Source organism: Xenopus laevis, chromosome 6L (assembly GCF_017654675.1).
Source record: "Xenopus laevis strain J_2021 chromosome 6L, Xenopus_laevis_v10.1, whole genome shotgun sequence".
NCBI lineage: Eukaryota > Metazoa > Chordata > Amphibia > Anura > Pipidae > Xenopus > Xenopus laevis.
In genome coordinates, this window is record NC_054381.1 from 88,551,926 (window position 1) to 88,571,994 (window position 20,069).

The 20,069-nt window shown below is 36.7% G+C and overlaps 1 protein-coding gene across 3 annotated transcripts in view; it reads right to left on the reverse strand.

Annotated features, from left to right (window-relative positions):
• The window catches only part of drosha.L (drosha ribonuclease type III L homeolog), a 150,619-nt gene that overhangs the window by 72,126 nt on the left and 58,424 nt on the right, over positions 1-20,069 (reverse strand). For all 3 annotated transcript variants that reach the window (XM_041566246.1, XM_018267704.2, XM_041566247.1), the window contains 4 exons: positions 17,144-17,218; positions 12,880-13,049; positions 9,212-9,336; positions 5,680-5,779 (listed from right to left, as the gene is read on the reverse strand). In XM_041566246.1, coding sequence (XP_041422180.1) covers positions 5,680-5,779; positions 9,212-9,336; positions 12,880-13,049; positions 17,144-17,218 — 470 coding nt within the window. The remainder of the gene's footprint in view (positions 1-5,679; positions 5,780-9,211; positions 9,337-12,879; positions 13,050-17,143; positions 17,219-20,069) is intronic.

Consider the following 20,069-nt stretch of genomic DNA (forward strand, 5'->3'; position numbering starts at 1 on the left):
TATATCCTTATATTTTACAAGATGGGGTTCTTTATTCACTATATAATAATAAGAAGAAGATGGGCGTGCTCCCATAGTGTCAAATTGTATCAGAACCTTAATTCAAATAAAGCTATATTGCACTTACAATTAAGCAGAGAATAATATGTCATTATAAAAGTCCATTAAAGGGGTTGTTCAGCTTTTTTTCAGTTCAGTTGGTTTTCAGATCACCAGAAATAAAGACTTTTTCAAATTGCTTTCTATTTTCTATGTGTGACTGTTTTTCTAATATTGAGCAGCTCTGGGGGGGGTCGCCGACCCTGTAAACTGTTCTAAATTGATACATTTAGTGGATACATTTCTTATCTTTGTTCCTGCGGAGCTGAATTCCTAAGTTTCATTAAAGGCAGCTGTTAGAATTGATACAATACTTGCTAATACCCCAGAGATGCTTCTGAGAAATGTATTGCAAAATTGTAACAGGTTAGAGCAGGGATCCCCAACCTTTTGAAACATGAGCAACATTCAGAAGTAAAAGGAGTTGGGGAGGAACACTAGCATGAAAAATGTTTTTGGGGTGCCAAATACAGTAAGTGCTGTGATTGGCCATTTGGTAGCCCCTATGTTGATTGTCAACCTACATTGAGGCTCTGTTTGGCAGTGCACCTGGTTTTTATACAACCAAAACTTGCCTGGAATTCAAAAATAAGCACCTGGTTTGAGGCCACTGGGAGCAACATCCAAGGGGTTGGAGAGCAACGTATTGCTCACGAGCTACTGGTTGGGGATCACTGGGTTAGAGTCTACACCTGAACTACTGAGCTGCCAGAGACATTTAACTTAGATTTTGGAAAAACAGTAAAAAATAAAAGATGGAAAGTAATTGGAAAAAGTCTATTTCTGGTGAACTATCTGATACCAACTGAACTGTAAAAAGTTTTGAAAGCTGAAAAACTCCTTTAAACATGTTCCCAAACGTTTCGTTGTGCCCCGACATTCTGAAGGCTGGTGGAGTGCTGTCTATCTACCTGGCACATTTGTTCATAATGGTCATTATTCGGCATGGGTTTCTGGTTTTGTCAATTAATGCTGATGCTATCCCTGTGGAAGGGATTGAGTGAAATGTTGTGTACAGTAAGAATAAGACATGGTTATTCTGATGGAATTCAGAAAAATCTGGATATGTAGCTAAATATCTGGGCCAAACTGGAAGGTCACGGTCATCTTCTATTCTTCCTTTCAAATTGCTACCCGATTGCTGAATAAACTCCAAACTGAGGAGCTGCAGAACAAAATGATTGGGCAGCAGGTTGGCTTAGAGGGTAGCACGGAGGTCCTCCTCCGATTTAGAAATCTCTATTATATGTTCTACTTCTCAACACTACATAAATACCAGGTAATACTGCAAAACCACAGAAAAACAATCTTACCATTATTTTCAAGGTAAAGCACTGTTATAGATAATGGAGGTAAAATTAAAAAAAGGAGAAATAAATATCTGCAAATTATCCTAGAATACCATTGTCTACATAATACCAAGGTGAAGTATTCCTTTAAAGTGACCCTATGAGAAGCTGTGTGATGCAAACTCATCTATGCAGGAAACTTATTGCGGATATGTTTAAGCAATGATGAGGTGCCAGGATTCCAATGTGACACAAAAATATCCCAGGGCACTTCCGTATGCACTTGCCCTGCTTCACTGATTCCAAAATTACACTATTAATTGCTTTGCTGCAGGCCTGAAGCAGGCTAACCAAAGAAAACAAAAAGCTCACTGTAGCTTAAAAAGCCTATGATTTAGTTTGCTCTTCATTCCATTCTTTCTGAATTGTTTTGCTAAGTATTGAAACAGTGTTGCAACTAGAAATAGTAATTTTTTCTTATTAATTCTGTGTGGTTATTAGGTAAGGTAAGGTTAAAGAGTGCTCCCCCAATGCTGTAGGCCTGAAGCAGGCTTGCCCAGACAAAACCTGCTTCACTTGGTATTTTTGTCAGATTAATATGCTTTATAGCTATCACTCTAGAAGCATTAGTTGTCCAGCTGGTACAAGAAGAGCTAATGCCATTGGAGTCTGCAGTTAATAAACTCTACAAATTGGCTATTCAAAAGGGGATTCTCAACCAAAAACATATACTATACATAAAAATATCATTCTAAGTAACTTTTTTTTTTAGATCTTGTCCAGAAAGAGGAGTCAACAAAAGTAAATCAAAATGCTGTTTAAATTAAGGTAATCTGTGACCATAACATTTTGCTAAACTAAAATTTCAGGTTATAAGTAAATGTGAGCATAGCAAATATCATGTCATTGTTATGTATAACATCAATTTCAATGGTAAACAACATTATTTTCCACTCGTGAAAAAATCTTAAAGAAACAGCTCAGTGTAAAAATAAAAAATGGGTAAATAATAATAAAAAATGTAAGATGGGGTAAAGCAATGGAGTTATCCATACGTTCACCCTTAGTAATGAACACTTACAGGGGAATGTAATAAAAGTCGCAAAGAGCAAAACAATTTGCACCAATAAGACTAAAAATCCACATCTCGCAATGTAATATTGTTCCTTAAACTGTTATTGCATTGCGAATTTTAATTGCGCATTGCGAATTTTAATTGCGCACTTATAAGAAGTGCTTGAAGGTGTCGTAATCTTTTGGAGCAAACATAACGACGTTTTCAGTAAGAAGTTTTATTACATTGACTGCGCATTGGCGCAAACTATAAAATTCGCAAACGGTCTTCCACCGTCGGAAGTGGTTGCTAAACAGTTTCCGGGCACGCAAAAGCTATATTAAATTCGCACAAAGCAAAATTTGTTCGCGCAAAGGCATAACTTTTCGCATTGCAATAGTTTTTCCGTTAGCGATTTTTATTACATTCCCCCGTTATTGCCCTAATGTCTACTGTTTACTTTTGCATATGTTTAAATGGAATGTCATTTGGATGCACCCCCAGGTGTGCTGGGTGCTTACTATACTGATCTGATGTAACTGTATATGTCTACCTCTTGACCACTGGATAACTTTTGTTTTTGTATTATTTTTATTTTTGAAATGCTTTGTATGGAAAAATATTTTCTTGGAAAATCTCAATAAAAAGAAAGTTATAAAAAAAATAATAATAAAAAAATATTTCTAATATAGTTAGCTAGCCAAAAATGTCATCTATAAAGGCTGGAGTGAGTGAATGTCTTATATAACAGAACAGAACACTGTTTCTTGCTTTGCAGCTCTCTAAATCTGAGTCAGTCAGCGACTTGAAGGGGGCCACATGGGACATAACTGTAAAGCGAGTTTACAATTGATCCTCAGCATGTAGCTCAGATTCAATAGCAACAGTTATGCCCCATGTGCCCCCCCTCAAGTCACTGATTGGTTACTGCCTGGTAATCAATCAGCAGGCCCGGATTTGTGGAAAGACCACCTAGGCCCGGGCCTAGGGCGGCAGGATTTTAAGGGGGTGGCACGCTGCCCAACCACACCCACATTGGTTCAAAGACACTGGGGATGTGCTGGAGATACAATATTTTTACAATATTTCCCATGCGCCAATGCCCATTGCTCCTGTCCCCCTGGAGGACAGGGGCGACGAACGGCAGTGGGCCTAGGGGAGCCCACTTTGTAAATCCGGCCCTGCCAATCAGTGGAAACCAAGAGAGCTGAAAAGCAGAAAGTAGTGTTCTGGCTATTATGTTGCACATCCAGTCACTACAGCCTTTATAGACTACATTTTTGGCTAACTAAGTATATTAAAAACATTTTTTATTTTGCACAGCCTGTCTATTTATCCAGTTTTTATTTTTATACTGAACAATTCCTTTTAAATAAAATATACCTGATTAATACACAGCGGGTTGTCATCCATATACAGAAATGGGACCTATCATACAGAATGCTTGGGACCTGGGGTTTTCCGGATCTTTCCGTAATTTGGATCTTCATACCTACTTCCTACTAGCTATACTGTATCTGAATTGCGGGTATCCGGATAACGTATCCCATACCAGTATCTTACACGCAAAGCATTATACTTACTATACCTGTATACAACATATTTTCACTTGTGTACAGTATAGGAACAGGAGTTGTCAATTTGTCTGAATTACTTTTAGTAATTTTAGTTTACACCCCATAATATCAATAAAAAAGCCCATGCAGTGGATCAGCATAAAACCCTCTAAAACAGCTTACTCCAAAAAAGTCAGGGTATTTTAAACAACTGTGGGTCCAACGGAACAATATCCTAGGCCAACCACTCAGTTATTGTATGCGTATATTTATGTATTCAGGTCTATAGAACATAAAGCACTGACTGCATTGGTTTTCTAGGAATTGCCATTACAACTGGGGAATCCAAATGACCTCCCCCACATGCTGCTTCCCATTCCAATAAATAATTCCTATAATAGAAGCTAGCACTGCCTAATTATTACAGAGAAATAACTACTAGGGGTAACTACTCCAATACACAAGATAAGAGAATGAGCATGAAGTTCGTTTTTGGTGCAAACTTCATAACCACACACTATATTCAAGTAAACCGTTATTTTGATAATGAGATTTATTGTTATCCCTACCACAGCAAAGAAAATTTGGCAGCTCTGAGCTGAATAAATTAAAGTTATAAGGAAACCACTAGCAAATAATATGGGAGTTAAATATTCTTCAGAGGTGGCAAATGATTATTTTACTATGGCTTCTGACTGTGAAATGCTAATCACTCTATAATATTATTATCTGAGCTGTATAAAAACATGATTTCTTTAACAGAGTACCTGCCACTTTGTAAAATACATTTTATATAAAGCCAGATTTTTAGATTCGCCAGAAATATATTCAGGGAAGTCATTTATTGAGGAACACATTGATCCTTAGCTTTAAATTATTGCAGTTACTTATAATGTGGGTATGTTGCTCGCTCCTTGCGCCTCAGGCACAACAAAGTAGATAGTAAGCTCTATGGGGTAAGGACCAAATGGGTTTGGATGGTACGGTGTTCAGCACAGCAGTCAATTACTAGGGCTGTAGGGCTATATGCCTCACAACATGCTTTATAGTAAATGCAAGTCTGGTAAAACAGCAGGAGGCAAACATGAAGGTCACTAGCTGAAAACGCAATAGCAGAAGATCTTTCAGACTTTTAGCTATTAACTGTAACTTGAAACATTTCAGCAGAACAATGCAGCCTTTAATGAAAAGTTTCCACGGCAGCTAAAAAACGTGAGAGCTCGTTTATTCCTTTAGAAAGCTAATAATGAGGAGCTCTAATGTTTTAATGCATTCAAAATAAATTTGATTATAATAAGCTTGACAAGTCACACAACCGAGCTGATAAAACGCGCAGCTTATTTCCATATCTCACATTGCTCTAATCATCCACTTCGTTGTTATTTAACCCTTGGATTTGCCAGGTTCTTTTATGCTAATTTATAGCTGCATCAAAACAAATGTCTTTGCCAGCACAGTTATCTGGTAATGATTTCAGCATTAGAAAGAAAACTGGATCTTTAATTCAAACATAAAAAAATCTCTCCTGTGAAAATCTTTTCTTGTAAAAAACCACAGATAATGTGCAATGAGTAAATGCAAAGAATTCCTTTGAGGCCTACATGGCAGCATTAGAGATCATGCTGAACTCAAACTAAACTGTGCCTCATTAATTGTTCTCCTTGGGTAAAAATAAACTTACCTCCCTCTGGACCAATTTCTGCTTGTCAGCTTGTTTGACTTTGGGGCTATTAGCCAGTAGATGGCGCAATTTCACGTAGCTTTTCCATAATTTCTGGTACCTAAACAGAGAAAATCAGAATGAGAAATGCAGCAGTTAACTCTTCTCTTAGTCCAGGAAATCACAGCTAACCCCTCACTTTGACTCTGTGTCTACTACAGTCTGGAGTTCAAACTGTTGCTAACTTTCAGCAAGATGACTGGTGATTCATATTGGACAGCCGGCTCTACAAAATGATTTGTTTGCAGACTAACGGGATATCGGACCTACCCAGCAAATAACTGCAATCCCTTGTTTGTTCCTCACTCTGCTCTGCCTGGGTATATCAGCTTCAGACAGGTGTCACAGATCATGATGCTATAAATGCTCTGGGAGGCTGAAGCACAGTAACAGCAGCAATACAAAATGTGATTGTGACTAGAAAGCTACATTAGTTTGTTTCCTGAATACCAAAGGGTAGGCAGAGTTAATGATACCCTGCTGTTCCAACAGCCACTTTATAGACATGCAAGCGTGCTTTCTGCTCATTCATGTACACTTTAGAATTCTGATGCTTTCTTCACAAACCTTTTTAGTATGACGTATGTGACAACATTTCAGACAATAGTTAAACGCACATGTTTGTCAACCTGAAATACAGTCAACATAATTCCCTTTCCACAAAAAAACATTTTAGAACCATTTACAGTATTTCCGAGCCAGCCACCCACTATTGCCGATGACTTAAAAGTCATCACATAACATATGTGAATTTAGCTTTAAAAAACTTTCTACATACACCTGACTGTATTAATATTTTACCAGCACAAAGACAAATGTGCTATAAATGCTAATCCACCCCCTACTGAAAATGAATAGAGGCTATTAGAGAATGCTATTGAGTTTTATTGCCTCTCAACAGGCACTGCAACCTTTTCCCTCTCCCTGGAGAGTTGTAATAGCTATACACATTATAAAAGGGGGTACAATATCTCATATGTATTCGCATATCACAGGAAGGTCCCTCTATACTATTCACTCTAATATGCCTCTGCATGACTCTGTGTAGGCTTTATGCGTGTAACCCTGTATAAATGGGTGTGTTTTTGTTTGTTTGAGTAACACTAAGCAATGAAAACTTCTTACAAAAAAAAAAAACATTAGAAAATAGAATGCCCTTATTATATACTCATCTGCACTTTTACACATTCATGTCCATTTTGAAATGAATTTCATTTTAACATTTGCACCAACACTACAAAATTAATCAAAACTTAAATCTGAAATGTATGTATTTGATATGCCATGTTAATGCTCTGGAACCCACACTTAGCAAATTCATGCGCAGACGGAGCTTAATAAGGGCATTAAACCATCTAAACTGACTCCGTTATATGAGCTGTAAGCAATTAAGCTTTGTTTTATCTGTACTGGAAAAAACACTAACATTATAAACTAATAATAACCTCAACAGACATTTGTTGCCTTTAATTCACTGAAAACATGTAGGAACACAGCAAATGTAGTATACACACACACACCAAGTACTCTGGTTTCCTCCCACAAAAGCATACAGGTGAGTGAACTGGCTTCTTGTTATGAAACAGACCATAATGTGTGTGAATGTGATATACACCTTAGAATATAAAACTCACTAGGACAGGAACACATGTGAATGATGTATAATCTCATAATCTCTTAAAATAGCTGCATGTGTCTGCACTATATTAAATACACATAACATAATAATACACACACACTATCAACTAACTTGCTTTTGGAATGTTACAGCAACAATCCCCCCCCCCCTGTTAGCTAGACATGGGTAATTAGGCTCTTGTTTTTCAAAGTTTTCAATAAACAATTAGAAGAAGAACATGCATCTTCATTAAAGACTTTATTGAAATAAAGACAGTGACAAATGTATGTAAACAGCAGTTCAATGTATGCAATCAATATTAATGGTAATGTTTTCTTTGTGTTCTAGATCATGAACTGCAGAAATAAAGACACCGACATTCTTCCCGTTCCTCATTAGTGAGGGGGATCAAGCACAATGACAAACAGTCAGACAGCAAGGACCAGGAATTACATACAAATAGAGCAATTAACATATTCTCAATTAAAGTAAATAAATGACCAAAATTAACAACATTTTGCTTTTTCTTTTATTTACATTGTAATAGAAAAAGCCCAAGAGCAGGAGTATGTCCAGATTCAGGGCATGTCCTTAGGGATATGGCATACACAGAAATATTGTTTGCTGATGCATGTGGCTAGCATTGCTATTACTTTGTGTTAATCAAACATTGTGTGTGCCCCATAGCAAACCAGAATGCAAACCTATAGTTGTGAGCAGTGAAAATATAGCACCCCATTTTATTTCCTATTAAATCATAATCTGAGTAGTCACTTACCTAATCTTAGTAAGTGACTCACAATATAGGTGTATATGTTTGATTAACATATTATGTACATGAATGGGATCTATTATTCAGAAAGCTTGGGGCCTGGGGTTTTCTGAAATTTTCATAATTTGAATGTCCATACTTTAATACTACAAAAAACATTTAAACAATGAATACACCAAATGTAAGACAAATAAAAAACAATGTTCAAGTCAATTGATTTAAGGGGATCAAGAGCCTGATATAGCCCTGCTCCCTTCCAGAAGCTTCCCTCTTCACTACTGAATCACACAACTAGAGACCCTAAACTTTCTGGTTTGTTGTATTTGGCTCTATAAGGCAGAAAAGGGCAGCAGGGTTAGTGGTTAGCCCTTTTAGGTTCCTCTACATTTGTTTAGCATCATTATTTCTTTGCAATTAGTACCTACACTTTAATAGCAACAATCCGGGAGTATGATTTCTTTTGAATTTATCTTTGATATGCTGCAAAGTGTGTTATTTTATGTTTACACTACCTAAAACCACACCTATGATGCTCTGGTGTGAAGAGTGAGAGAACTGAATTATTACCCCCAAACTCAGATTTGGACAGAGGAGCAAATTGCTAAGAATATCAAAAACCCAGAAATTATAAACGTATGATATCCAAAAGTTTTCATATTGAGTGTTGAACTAAAAGACTTCCAATCCATTTTAACTGGCCCAATCACTACCATGTATTATCTTATGAGAATAGCAGATACTATGAAGCAAGGTAAAGAGAACCTAACAGCTATAACAAAACTGGGGAGGTCAGACCTTCCACTGATAGAAACGGTGGCCTTACATAAATATACATTTTTAGCACACTTCTACCATTCAATATCAATAAATAAACATTGTAGGATTCTTATCAGTTACAGTTATACATTTTCTATTTTTAAGTCATACTTCACATCTGCAACAGCATAAAGGAAGACAAGAAAGGCCAAATAGCGAAATGGCAAAAATTCTTGATACAATACTCCAAAATTGTAGCTGCATCTGGAGTGATTTTCAGACACTCTGAAGAAACTTTTTCAAATGTTAACATACCAAATACATCATAAAGAAGAAAAACAACTTACTGGGGGTCTCCAGCATAACTTAGCTGAGCAGGTCTTATTCCAAAATGGACAATGATAGGGAATGTAATTACATCTGGGTTAAACTGCTCTCGATCAAGCTGATCAATTCGGACTGAGCTGGGCTTCTAAAAGAAAGAACATAAACTCTGCATGATGTAACGTAGAAGAAATATTTCGTTCAACCTGTTCTGCCATATGTATTACTGAAGAGCAATCAGAGAATAAACAAAAGTTCATAAAAATAAAGCTCTATGTTTGACCATATTAGCTGAATTGGATGCTTTCATGTAATATCACGGCTCTATTTTTGTTATTAGTGTTCCTAATTGCCAGAATGGACATCAGTGCATCTTTTGTTACAATGTAATGCACGTGTCGTTATTTTGTACAGTACTAATAATTTCTCTGATTTCAGCTCACTCTATCTAATAATATTTTGAGTTTGCCATCCATCTTTAGAAGTGCACACAAGTATGGGTGATATTTTGAGTAGACATTTAATTTCGGGAAAGTGTGATTGTTAAAGCTTTGTAACTGCTGTAGTCAGGAACCAGTTTTCACTACACTGCTACTAAGATCAGTTTTTTTTTCAATTGCTGAGATATTTTTATACTTGCAGAAGGACTCAGAATAATTCTAGTTTATCTAATAATATGAAATCCAACCTTGCGGTTAAACATAATTTTGTGCATATAGGACAACAGTTTAGAATGTTTGCCATATTGATTTTTTTTCCCTGTATTTGCCAGATGATCTGTTTTAGGATTAACAAAGTGACATTCAACAGTTACAGTGTACACATTTTTTTTTAATATTGAAAAAGGGTTTCAATATATAAAAGGATATTGTAAAAAATGCCTCTAGCCAATTAATTATCTTGGATATCGTCTGAGATGTTCTTAGTGCGCTGCATTGGTGTTATGTTTCATCTAGTGGCCTATACAAGCAGTAACACACATCTGGTGCTTGACACTAAAAAATCCCACAATAATCTGGTTTTAAAAAGGGTAGTACATCTGGTAACTGAAGTAATGTAGCAAATATTTTTATGTATAGAATTATATCAATAATAAATAGTTTGCTTTCTGTATATTTTTCAATTTTGTGTTGAGTGAGTTTAGCTAGTAGCATTTATTTTGAAAATTCAAATCTCTTCATAAATCTTAAAATTAGGGTTTGTCGATGTTTTGTAGCAATGTAAAACTACAAGTGCCAGACCAGCAGCATTTAACTTTCAGTATCATCAAATTATTTATAATACTATTACAATTCTGGCATGACATGTATGGAAAGGTGCCTACTACTGGCTTCCCTAAAAATCTTTGTTTAGATACTATAGGGGGTTGCAAATCTGTCTGTATGCAACAAAAAACTTGCAAATCTGTATGTACCAAAAAAAATACAAATGATTTTTTAGTACATACAGATTTGCAACCCCTATAGTATCTAAACAAAGATTTTTTAGGGAAGCCAGTAGTAGGCACCTTTCCATGCATGTCATGCCAGAATTGTAATAGTATCATAAAAGGAGATACAGTGTTGCATCCAACACAGGGCACTAAAATTAAATTAAAAGGATATTTTACACGCATATCCAAGAATGTAATCTATTACCTAAAGTGCCCGTGCATAAAGGGTTACGTAGGAAAAACCAATAGAATGGTGAGGGTTCATATAAATGAACATCGCAGCTCAATCCATAACACACAGACAAAGGCTACTTCCATTAGCCGACATTGGGCAGAATGTAAACATAACGTGGCACAACTACAATGGCATGTCCTAGAAGAAATTAAAACGAACTATGTCAATGTTGACAAAAAACTACTCCAGAGAGAGTGCTTCTGGATCTGGAAGCTAGATACTATGTCCCCGAAGGGTTTGAATGAAAGTTGGGGCTTGAACTGTTTTTATTAACAAAGTTTAATAATATATATTAATTGATGGTACTTCTTTAAGTGTAATAATATATTAATTGTTAATATTTTTCTTGCAGTATCAAGTAGAACTCCACATATTTCGGTAAGGTAGAAACACCCTTTATATCTTGTATATCCTTTTTATCCTTCTAATTCTTGTTTTTTAGTCAGTGAGTAACTACTAGTAAAATTTGTGATTTATTATGATTATGTTTTATATTGTACTTATTACAGGTGGAATAGGATGCACTTTTACATGCATTTTCTGACTAGGATAGTTATTCACAAGAATGTGTTTTATGGGCAAAGACAAAGAAAACAGAACACTATAATCTTATTATTTTGTACTGATGTATACACGTTTATGGATTTTAACACATTGGATACAAATGGTTAATAATCTTTTTCTATGTATATTTGATGACCACCACTAGGGGTCACAATTCGTTTGCCTCTCTGGTTGATTGTCACTGAGGAAGGGCCATGCGGTCCAGAAACGTTTGATCACTGTGAAGTGTTGTGAGCACCATGGAATAAAGTTTGGGATTCCCCCGTTTGTAGCAGACAAGGTATCAGCTCTCTTTTTTCCTGATTGTATATTACTGGCGAGTGGCTAGGCTAGTGCCTTTACCCAATCCCTTTAATTGGACTGTAATTTGTATCACTTAGAAAGTGAACAGTTGTAGTTTTGGTACACAAATTGTAGCTTAGAAACAGCTGTAACTGCAATCTGCACATAGGAATAGAACACTGATTGTATATTACTGGCGAGTGGCTAGGCTAGTGCCTTTACCCAATCCCTTTAATTGGACTGTAATTGGGCTAGGCTAGTGCCTTTACCCAATCCCTTTAATTGGACTGTAATTTGTATCACTTAGAAAGTGAACAGTTGTAGTTTTGGTACACAAATTGTAGCTTAGAAACAGCTGTAACTGCAATCTGCACATAGGAATAGAACACAATAGAGACAATGTTTTCTTTATACGTAGGATTATACATACATAATATAATGTAACCAATTTTAAAATATCACAAGTTAGAAGTACATGACCATATAAGGTACAAGGCCAAACGAGAAGTGTTGTGAGCACCATGGAATAAAGTTTGGGATTCCCCCGTTTGTAGCAGACAAGGTATCAGCTCTCTTTTTTCCTGATTGTATATTACTGGCGAGTGGCTAGGCTAGTGCCTTTACCCAATCCCTTTAATTGGACTGTAATTTGTATCACTTAGAAAGTGAACAGTTGTAGTTTTGGTACACAAATTGTAGCTTAGAAACAGCTGTAACTGCAATCTGCACATAGGAATAGAACACAATAGAGACAATGTTTTCTTTATACGTAGGATTATACATACATAATATAATGTAACCAATTTTAAAATATCACAAGTTAGAAGTACATGACCATATAAGGTACAAGGCCAAACGAGAAGAGCTTGTATAGAGGTCATAAAACTCTAATGTGATTTAACATATTTTTACAAAAGGGGTACATGTGATATTAAATTAAGCAATTAAAACTGATCACACCACTAAGCACTGTTTATATAGGTAATAATGTACCCCTTTTTTTAAATATAGGGATATTATAAGTCACTGAGGAGTTCCATAACCATATAAAGGCACGGGGCTGAAGACCAAGTACTTTAATACTGGTCATGGAGCTCCAAGGTTCATATATACTGTATACTACTATGTATGCACTGTATTTTAGGAACACATAGAAGCTACAACAATAAAGGATTTACCATGCCAGGATTAGTGACAATCATGCCTTTGCACTCCTCTGCATATTTCTGCCATTCAAGCTCTTCCCATTGAAGCATGTTTGCAATCTCTTCTTCAGGAACTAAAGGTTTGCTACATCGCAACAAGTACAATAAAACTTGATGCATAGAGAGGACTTCTTTGCCACCATCTGAAAGTTATAGGAAAGGGCAGCCAATCAGTTTAAAAGGTTATTGAGGGGAAAAAGCTGTCTGACCCTAAAAAAGATATGAATCTAACAATATGAAAATAGAAAAAAATGGAGAGTATGGCATGCTAAGTGAAATACCACAGGGTTTACAACACTAGCTCATTAAAAGAGAACTAACCCCTAAAGAATGAATATGTTTAAAAATGCCATATTTTACATAGTGAACTTATTGTATCAGCCTAAAGTTTCAGCATCTCAGTAGCAGTAGGGGTCGCCAACTTGGAAAGTGTCTGTGACATTCACATGCTCATTGGGCTCTGAGCAGCTGTTGAGAAGCTAAGCTTAGGGGTCGTCGCAAATCTACAAGGAGAAAATTAGGTTTGTCTGTAATATAAGCTGATACTACATGGCTGATTATTGAATTATGGTGCTAATTGCACTGGTTTCTGAGCTGACGTAGTAATTATCTGTATTAAGGACCAATCAGCCTTATATTGTGAATTTCTTTTCTGTATATACAATATGTTTTGAGTCGGCCCCTAAACTCAGTAACTTGACAGTGTGCAGTGATTCAGCAGAAAAGAAGATGGGGAGCTACTGGGGTATCTTTGGAGGCACAGATCTTCCATACTAAAGGGCTGTGGTTGCCTTGCGCTGGAATAGAAGCCCAAAACACAATGTACAACATTTCTTGCCTATTTCTTTAGTTAGGCTTTAGTTCTCCTTTAACCGTAACAGGATTTTAACACAGCTATACGTGACTACAAGAGTAAGTGTAATCTGGACTGATCAAACTATCCTAAACTACAGGTACTGTAAATCTACACCTAGCCTCTAATTTGATTTCCCTAGTCTTGCATACAGTCTTATTACAGACTAAACACATATGGGGGAATATTCACAAAAAAAAATATTCACAATGTTAAAAGTTATGTCTTTGTGAGAATAAATTTGCCTTTGCACAAATTTAATATACTGTTTGCAAACCCGGAAACTGTTTAGGGACCTCTTCCGACAGGGGAAGAAGTTTTGCACCAGTGCACAGTGAATGTAATAAAACTTTTTACTGAAAAAGTTATGTTTGCTCCAAAAGATTACACCTCCAAGCACATCTTAAAAGTGGGCAATGCGCAATTAAAATTCGCAATGTGTTCTGCTTCCTGCTCAGCTGCCTATGGATGACTTTCTGTCAGCATGAGTCCCCAGTGAGTGAGCCACCACAGAGAAGGAACTGGAGGGTTCCAGTGTCCCCCCATTTGAGGACAGATCTTTTTTTTGTGAACCTGCTATGTGGGAGCTAGTGCCTTATAAAAAGGAGAGGTACTTTGGGGCAGGCAGTGCTACCTGGGGTAGAAGAGCTCTTGGGGAAGGGACTGAACTGAGCATTCGCATATGTTCACCTGGAGTGAAATGTGGGACTTAATGAATGGCAAGGAGTGTGCCAGGAGTTGATAGTACCACATGGGTTCCCCAGTGCAGGTTTATATCATTTGTATTTGCATTTACACTCATTGCATCTTCATTTTTATTTGAAATTTATCTTTGCTATTGCAAACTGTGTGTTTATTTTTCCTGGTGTACTCCTCAGTGCCCACTAGGTATTGTAAATCCCAGTTTTCAGTATCTTTCATAATCAAAGTGGCCCAGGGCTACTGGATTGCCACAGGTGACATATGAGTATAATCCTGTTCTATGTGGGTGGGCCAAAAAAGGGTTACACATATACAGACATTCATACATATACAGATCAACTCTCTTGCAATTGGTTGAAACTATCAACACAATAAGCTGGAAACATAGGAGTTAACCAATTCTAAAACAGGCAAAAAATTGTATTTGCTTTTGTTGTTGCTTTTGATTTCCATTCCTTTGTTAGTAGTAAACAAAAGGATATGTGTTATTTCATATCCTGCAATGCTTTGTTTAGTTAAATATTTTGAAATCTTAGGAAAGAGGAAAGCCCAAAAACACTGCATTGTCTACAATCTCTACTGTTATGCTCATTTCAAGATAAATCATAGCAGAACATGACTCCATTATGTCATGTTTGAGAGTTAATTTTAAGTGGATGAATCTAGCATGCTGTTGTTTAGGACAGGCAGAGAGATTTTGTTTTACACAATCCATTAGAACATGATGGCATGAGGGTTTCATTTTAACCACTTTTTGAAATGCACTTGGCTAGAATTTTGGACCACATGGTTTGATGCAGCAATATTTCAAGTTCAAATTAGCTTTCTTTGAAAAATTGACAAATGTGAAACTTTCACCAGAAATCCCCAAATAACCTGTTTTGGGATAACAGTATTGCTAAGACTTACACCTATGGCCTTATGCCAAGACCTTATAGCCATATGCAATTAAATGTGAATGATTAAGTTCTACTGCTCTGTTTTGCCAAAATTGTTCCTAGCCCTGTAAAAATCCTAATGCTCCGACTTGCTACAGGTTAGCTTTAGCAATATCTATCAACCTGTAGCCATATAGAGCATAAGGATGCTAACAGGACTAGAACAAATGTTTGCACAGCTGAGTAGTACAAATTAATAATAATGTATAAGTAGTGTGAATAATGTATGAGTAGTATACTCACACACCAGTGAAATTAAACCAAAAATGTTCAACAACGCCATACAAGATTGTCAGTACTGATCTCTGGTCTTCAAGATTTATCAATGGTCAAATTAGGAATTCCTGGCATGTTCTCAGTTTAATTTTATCGCTCTATTAATATTTTCCTAAGAATATTTTTCAGGAAAAGTGAAACACCAGATGACCTTTTAATCGAAGTACCTTTCCATCAGAAATTCCTGTGATTTTTAAGGACAGAAATATTACAAAGCAGAAGAGGATCTTAACGCCTTACCAATTCCTAAAGTTGCTGAAGAAAAGCATTAAAAAATTCAAGTGGATTATTGATGCATAATATGGATAGGGAAATGGTACTGGAAAAAAAAAATATTAAACCTGGACAATTCTATTTCAATGAGTAACAAAAGTTGCTACAACCAACCCTAACTTTGCCTCTCCTATTTATCCTAAATAAGTAAATATAAGGGAATTAAAATGGGAAAGAGCAGTATGTATTTACATATTTAGTGTTGCAGTCTAAACATATAGTAAGTCACTACCAAACTGATACATTACAAGAGAATAGCCGATAAGCTGCCTGTCTGGTGTAAGCACTGGCTTGGCGTGCTTTTGCTATTGATTTTATTTGCTGTATTAAAAGCCTTTAGACATTATGAGGCCTTGTGGAGAAGCATTTAGGGCTTTTATGGGACAGTTATGGATGTATCCAAATAGTTATAGAGGAAATGGGCAAAAATATTGAACAAAGAAAGGCTTTTGGGAATACTTTAAAAAGCAATAATCCACAATCATTATCCTTCTGGTACATATAAGTTATTGCCAAATCCAGCTTTCTGTACATACTAGAGAAAAGATTTGGGGCCTTTCAATTCCTAAACACACATATTTAAGCAGGGTTCATTTCTCTACTGCCTTTCCTTCAGCAATAAACCAAGTACTGTATCTTGGGATAAAGTAGATGGTGTATTAATAATTAAAATACTGTATAAAAACAAGTTGTTTTTTTAATTCCTGTTTTTAATTAAAAAATATCCAACTGTAAGTGGTTTGCTTAGCCTGGACACAAACAAAAGAAATAGATGATAGAAAGATATATGCTAAGCCCTAAACCAGAATGTCCTTTGGTGTTGTGTCAAACCTTTAAATATAACAGTGTGGCATTCTGTGACATTATTTGGTAATTTTTTGCAAAGGAAGTGATATTTCACGGCTTATTGCTTGATGTTTTGTAATGTCTTGGCCAAGAAAAAAGTTTTGAATGACTGAACACCACTTATCTATGTCCTCTTTTTTTCAAGAAATAAAATTAGACTGTAGTTACAGTTACATAGGACTGAACAGGCATGGTTTATGTAACAGCACTATTATGTGATTAAAATTAATGTTCTTAGCTGAATGCTGAAGCACTCTGGTGATAACTTTTAAACAGACACTGAGGCAAGCCACAAAGTGGAAAAAAGCAAGATATTTAATGACTGTTTAAAGGGAGAATCTGTGTTTACCTGGCAGAAATCGTACAAAACGAGGCATAAAATGAAACTGCGGACAACTGGCATCAATGTTTTCAACAAACGGATCTATAAAATAAAACAAAAATATGAGCATAGTTATTTTCCATTGCAATACAAATCTGATATGTTTCAGAGGGCATTTAATAATTGTCACAAACATGAATGTAAAGGGAAATCCACTTTGAAAACAAAATAATATATTTTTCTGCAAAATACATACAAGGAAAAAAAAAAAGCTCTTTTCTATACAGTAAACATTGGGTGATTGGTGAAAGCAGCTACATATACACAAGATTAGTTGTGCAGACTCCATGAAAATATAATTAAGACATGGCATTATCTACATTCAACACAGCAGAAAAATGAATGTGTAATTTGTCACATCAGAATTCAGACATGCTAAATAGTGTTTTGGCCCTATGTGTCTGCAATGGTATTCTCTGCAAAATACCCAAACATTAACCTACACTAACAGTATAAAGAGATCTTGCCATTTACACAGCTATCTGGTTACTTTAACAATTTCTCCTAAGCAACATGCAGTAATTTGAATAGAAGGCTGAAAGAAACAGTGCACAACTCAACACTAATCAAAAAAATTCCATTGTTTGCATGGTGATGGATGGATGGATTCTAGTGTATGGCAGGTCATACAGACAGTGATAGGGGTAACTTGACTGGCAGAAATACATCAACAGAGAAAACTTCTGGTCATTAGAAGGCAAGTTCAGATCTTGAAGCAAGGCAAGAATCTTGCCTCAGGAGGCAGTATGCAGAAGGCTACCAGGGGTGGCAAATAATGTTCTTATGTCTTCTTGCAGGGATTTATTTTACTAAAAGATTCAATAGACCTAAAAATATGCATAACGTACTCTTACACCTCATAGTTTTCCATGGCAAGGAGATGGCTTATTACATAAAAAAAATACAAGGCACAAGCTTATTTAATGCAGAAGCACCATATGCAAACTTCTGCCACTCAACTATTCTCTTTAGTAGTTGAGAAAAAAAAAAAAAAAAAGGGTTAAAGAGCAAATCTCCAAGATTTATGCATTTGTAGGTTAATATTGTTTACCTAAAGGGAAAGTCAACATCAAAACAAAAAATAGCCTAACAAAAGAAAACATACTTTTCATTAACTTTACAATATACATTTATTAAAAAAATAGAGTGCTTTTAATGTTAATTGTAAAAACAATTGCTATTAAAAGCAGCATTTGCTTAAAGGACCAGTAACAATTTTGTTTTTGAAAATTCGTTACTATACAACAACAAAAAAACACCAACACAAATTAAATTTTAAAATAGAAGAGCCTTTATTAAGAAATAACTTATAGAAAGTCCACCTTCTGTCCTCTTCAGAAACGGCGAAAAGGCGACCATCCATCCTGCAGCAATCGATTTCTCCTCCCTGGCTATTCTAGTGATAGCATGCAGCTTCTTCTCCTCCTTGATGGAGCACATTCTCGATGAATAAAGAAGACACCCTGGCTGTGGTGGTGTGTTGGGCTTCCGTGGGTTCGCTGTGTCATCTGCTTAGCAAGCAAGGGTCGCTGTTGTGCAGGAGCATGGCTGTCTGCTCAGGGGCAGCCATACGCGGGAATGGAGTCTCTGAAGGCACAAGGGAAATCTCTTGATTGAAAGAAATCCCCAGCCGGCCCCAGCCCTCCCCTCTGTCCTCTTCCCCAGCTCTGACGAGGAGCCGCCGCTGGGGAAGCTGCGCACAATGCTGCCAGGATAGACTCCGGTATGAGCGCGGGGATGGGGAGTGAACAACATGTGCTCATGCTTTATAGGCAGCTCTGGAATGTACCACAGCCTCCCCAGAAATTCAAATTATGTTCCTTCACGGGGGAGACTCTGTTCCCACGTATGGCTGCCCCTGAGCAGACAGCCATGCTCCTGCACAACAGCGACCCTTCCTTGCAGAGCAGGTGACACAGCGAATCCTCAGAAGCCCAGCACACCACCACAGCCAAGGTGTCTTCTTTTCTTCATCGAGAATCTGCTGGGCCCTGAAGCAAGGAGGAGAAGAAGCCCCATGCTGTCACTAGAATAGTCAGGGAGAAGAAATCGATTGCTGCAGGATGGATGGTCACCTTTTCACCATTTCTGAAGAGGACAGGAAGTGGACTTTCTGTAAGCTCTTAATAAAGGCTTTGCTATTTTAAAATTGAATTTGTGTTGGTGGTTTTTTTTCGTTGTATAGTAATGAATTTTCAAAAAAAATTTTTTTGATGTTACTGGTCCTTTAACTCCTGGTTGTAACTTTTTAAACAATGTTGCAAAAGTCTTCATTCCCCAGCGAAGACAGGTCTGTTAATCAGCTTGTCTTACATTGTATCAACAGTCTGAGCCATCAGGTCAAAGAGTAGAAAGATGTATGGTTTTAAATATCAATACATATACAAATGACTTCTTGTAAAATTTGTAATGCATGTATATTGCAAAATTGCTAAGAACTGAGTTTTCTTTTATTAGAAAAAAATATTGTTTCGGTTGACATACACAGATCTATAGAAGCTGCCGATTCAGTTCTTACAGACCGAGTCAGCTCATTGGCCCATGTTGGGGACCTCTGACGGGCCTGTCAAACTGATATCTGACTGAAAAAATGAGCCAGATATCGGCCAGGAAGGTTTAAATATCCCATAGGGACAAAGACCACTTGTTGTGGCCCTCACCCGAGCTGCCTGCTTTTGCTATTGCCTGTCCTATTGCTTGGCCCAAGGACCAAATGTTTGGACCAGTCTGATATCACCCGCCTCAAGATAGGCAATTCAGGTAAAAGAGAAAGAGAGAATCTTTTAGCATATGGCCAGCTTTGATTCACAATGTGCTACACCTACAGTTAAGCCCATAAATCTTTGAACAGAGACAACTTTTTTCTAATTTTGGTTCTGTATTTTACCACAAT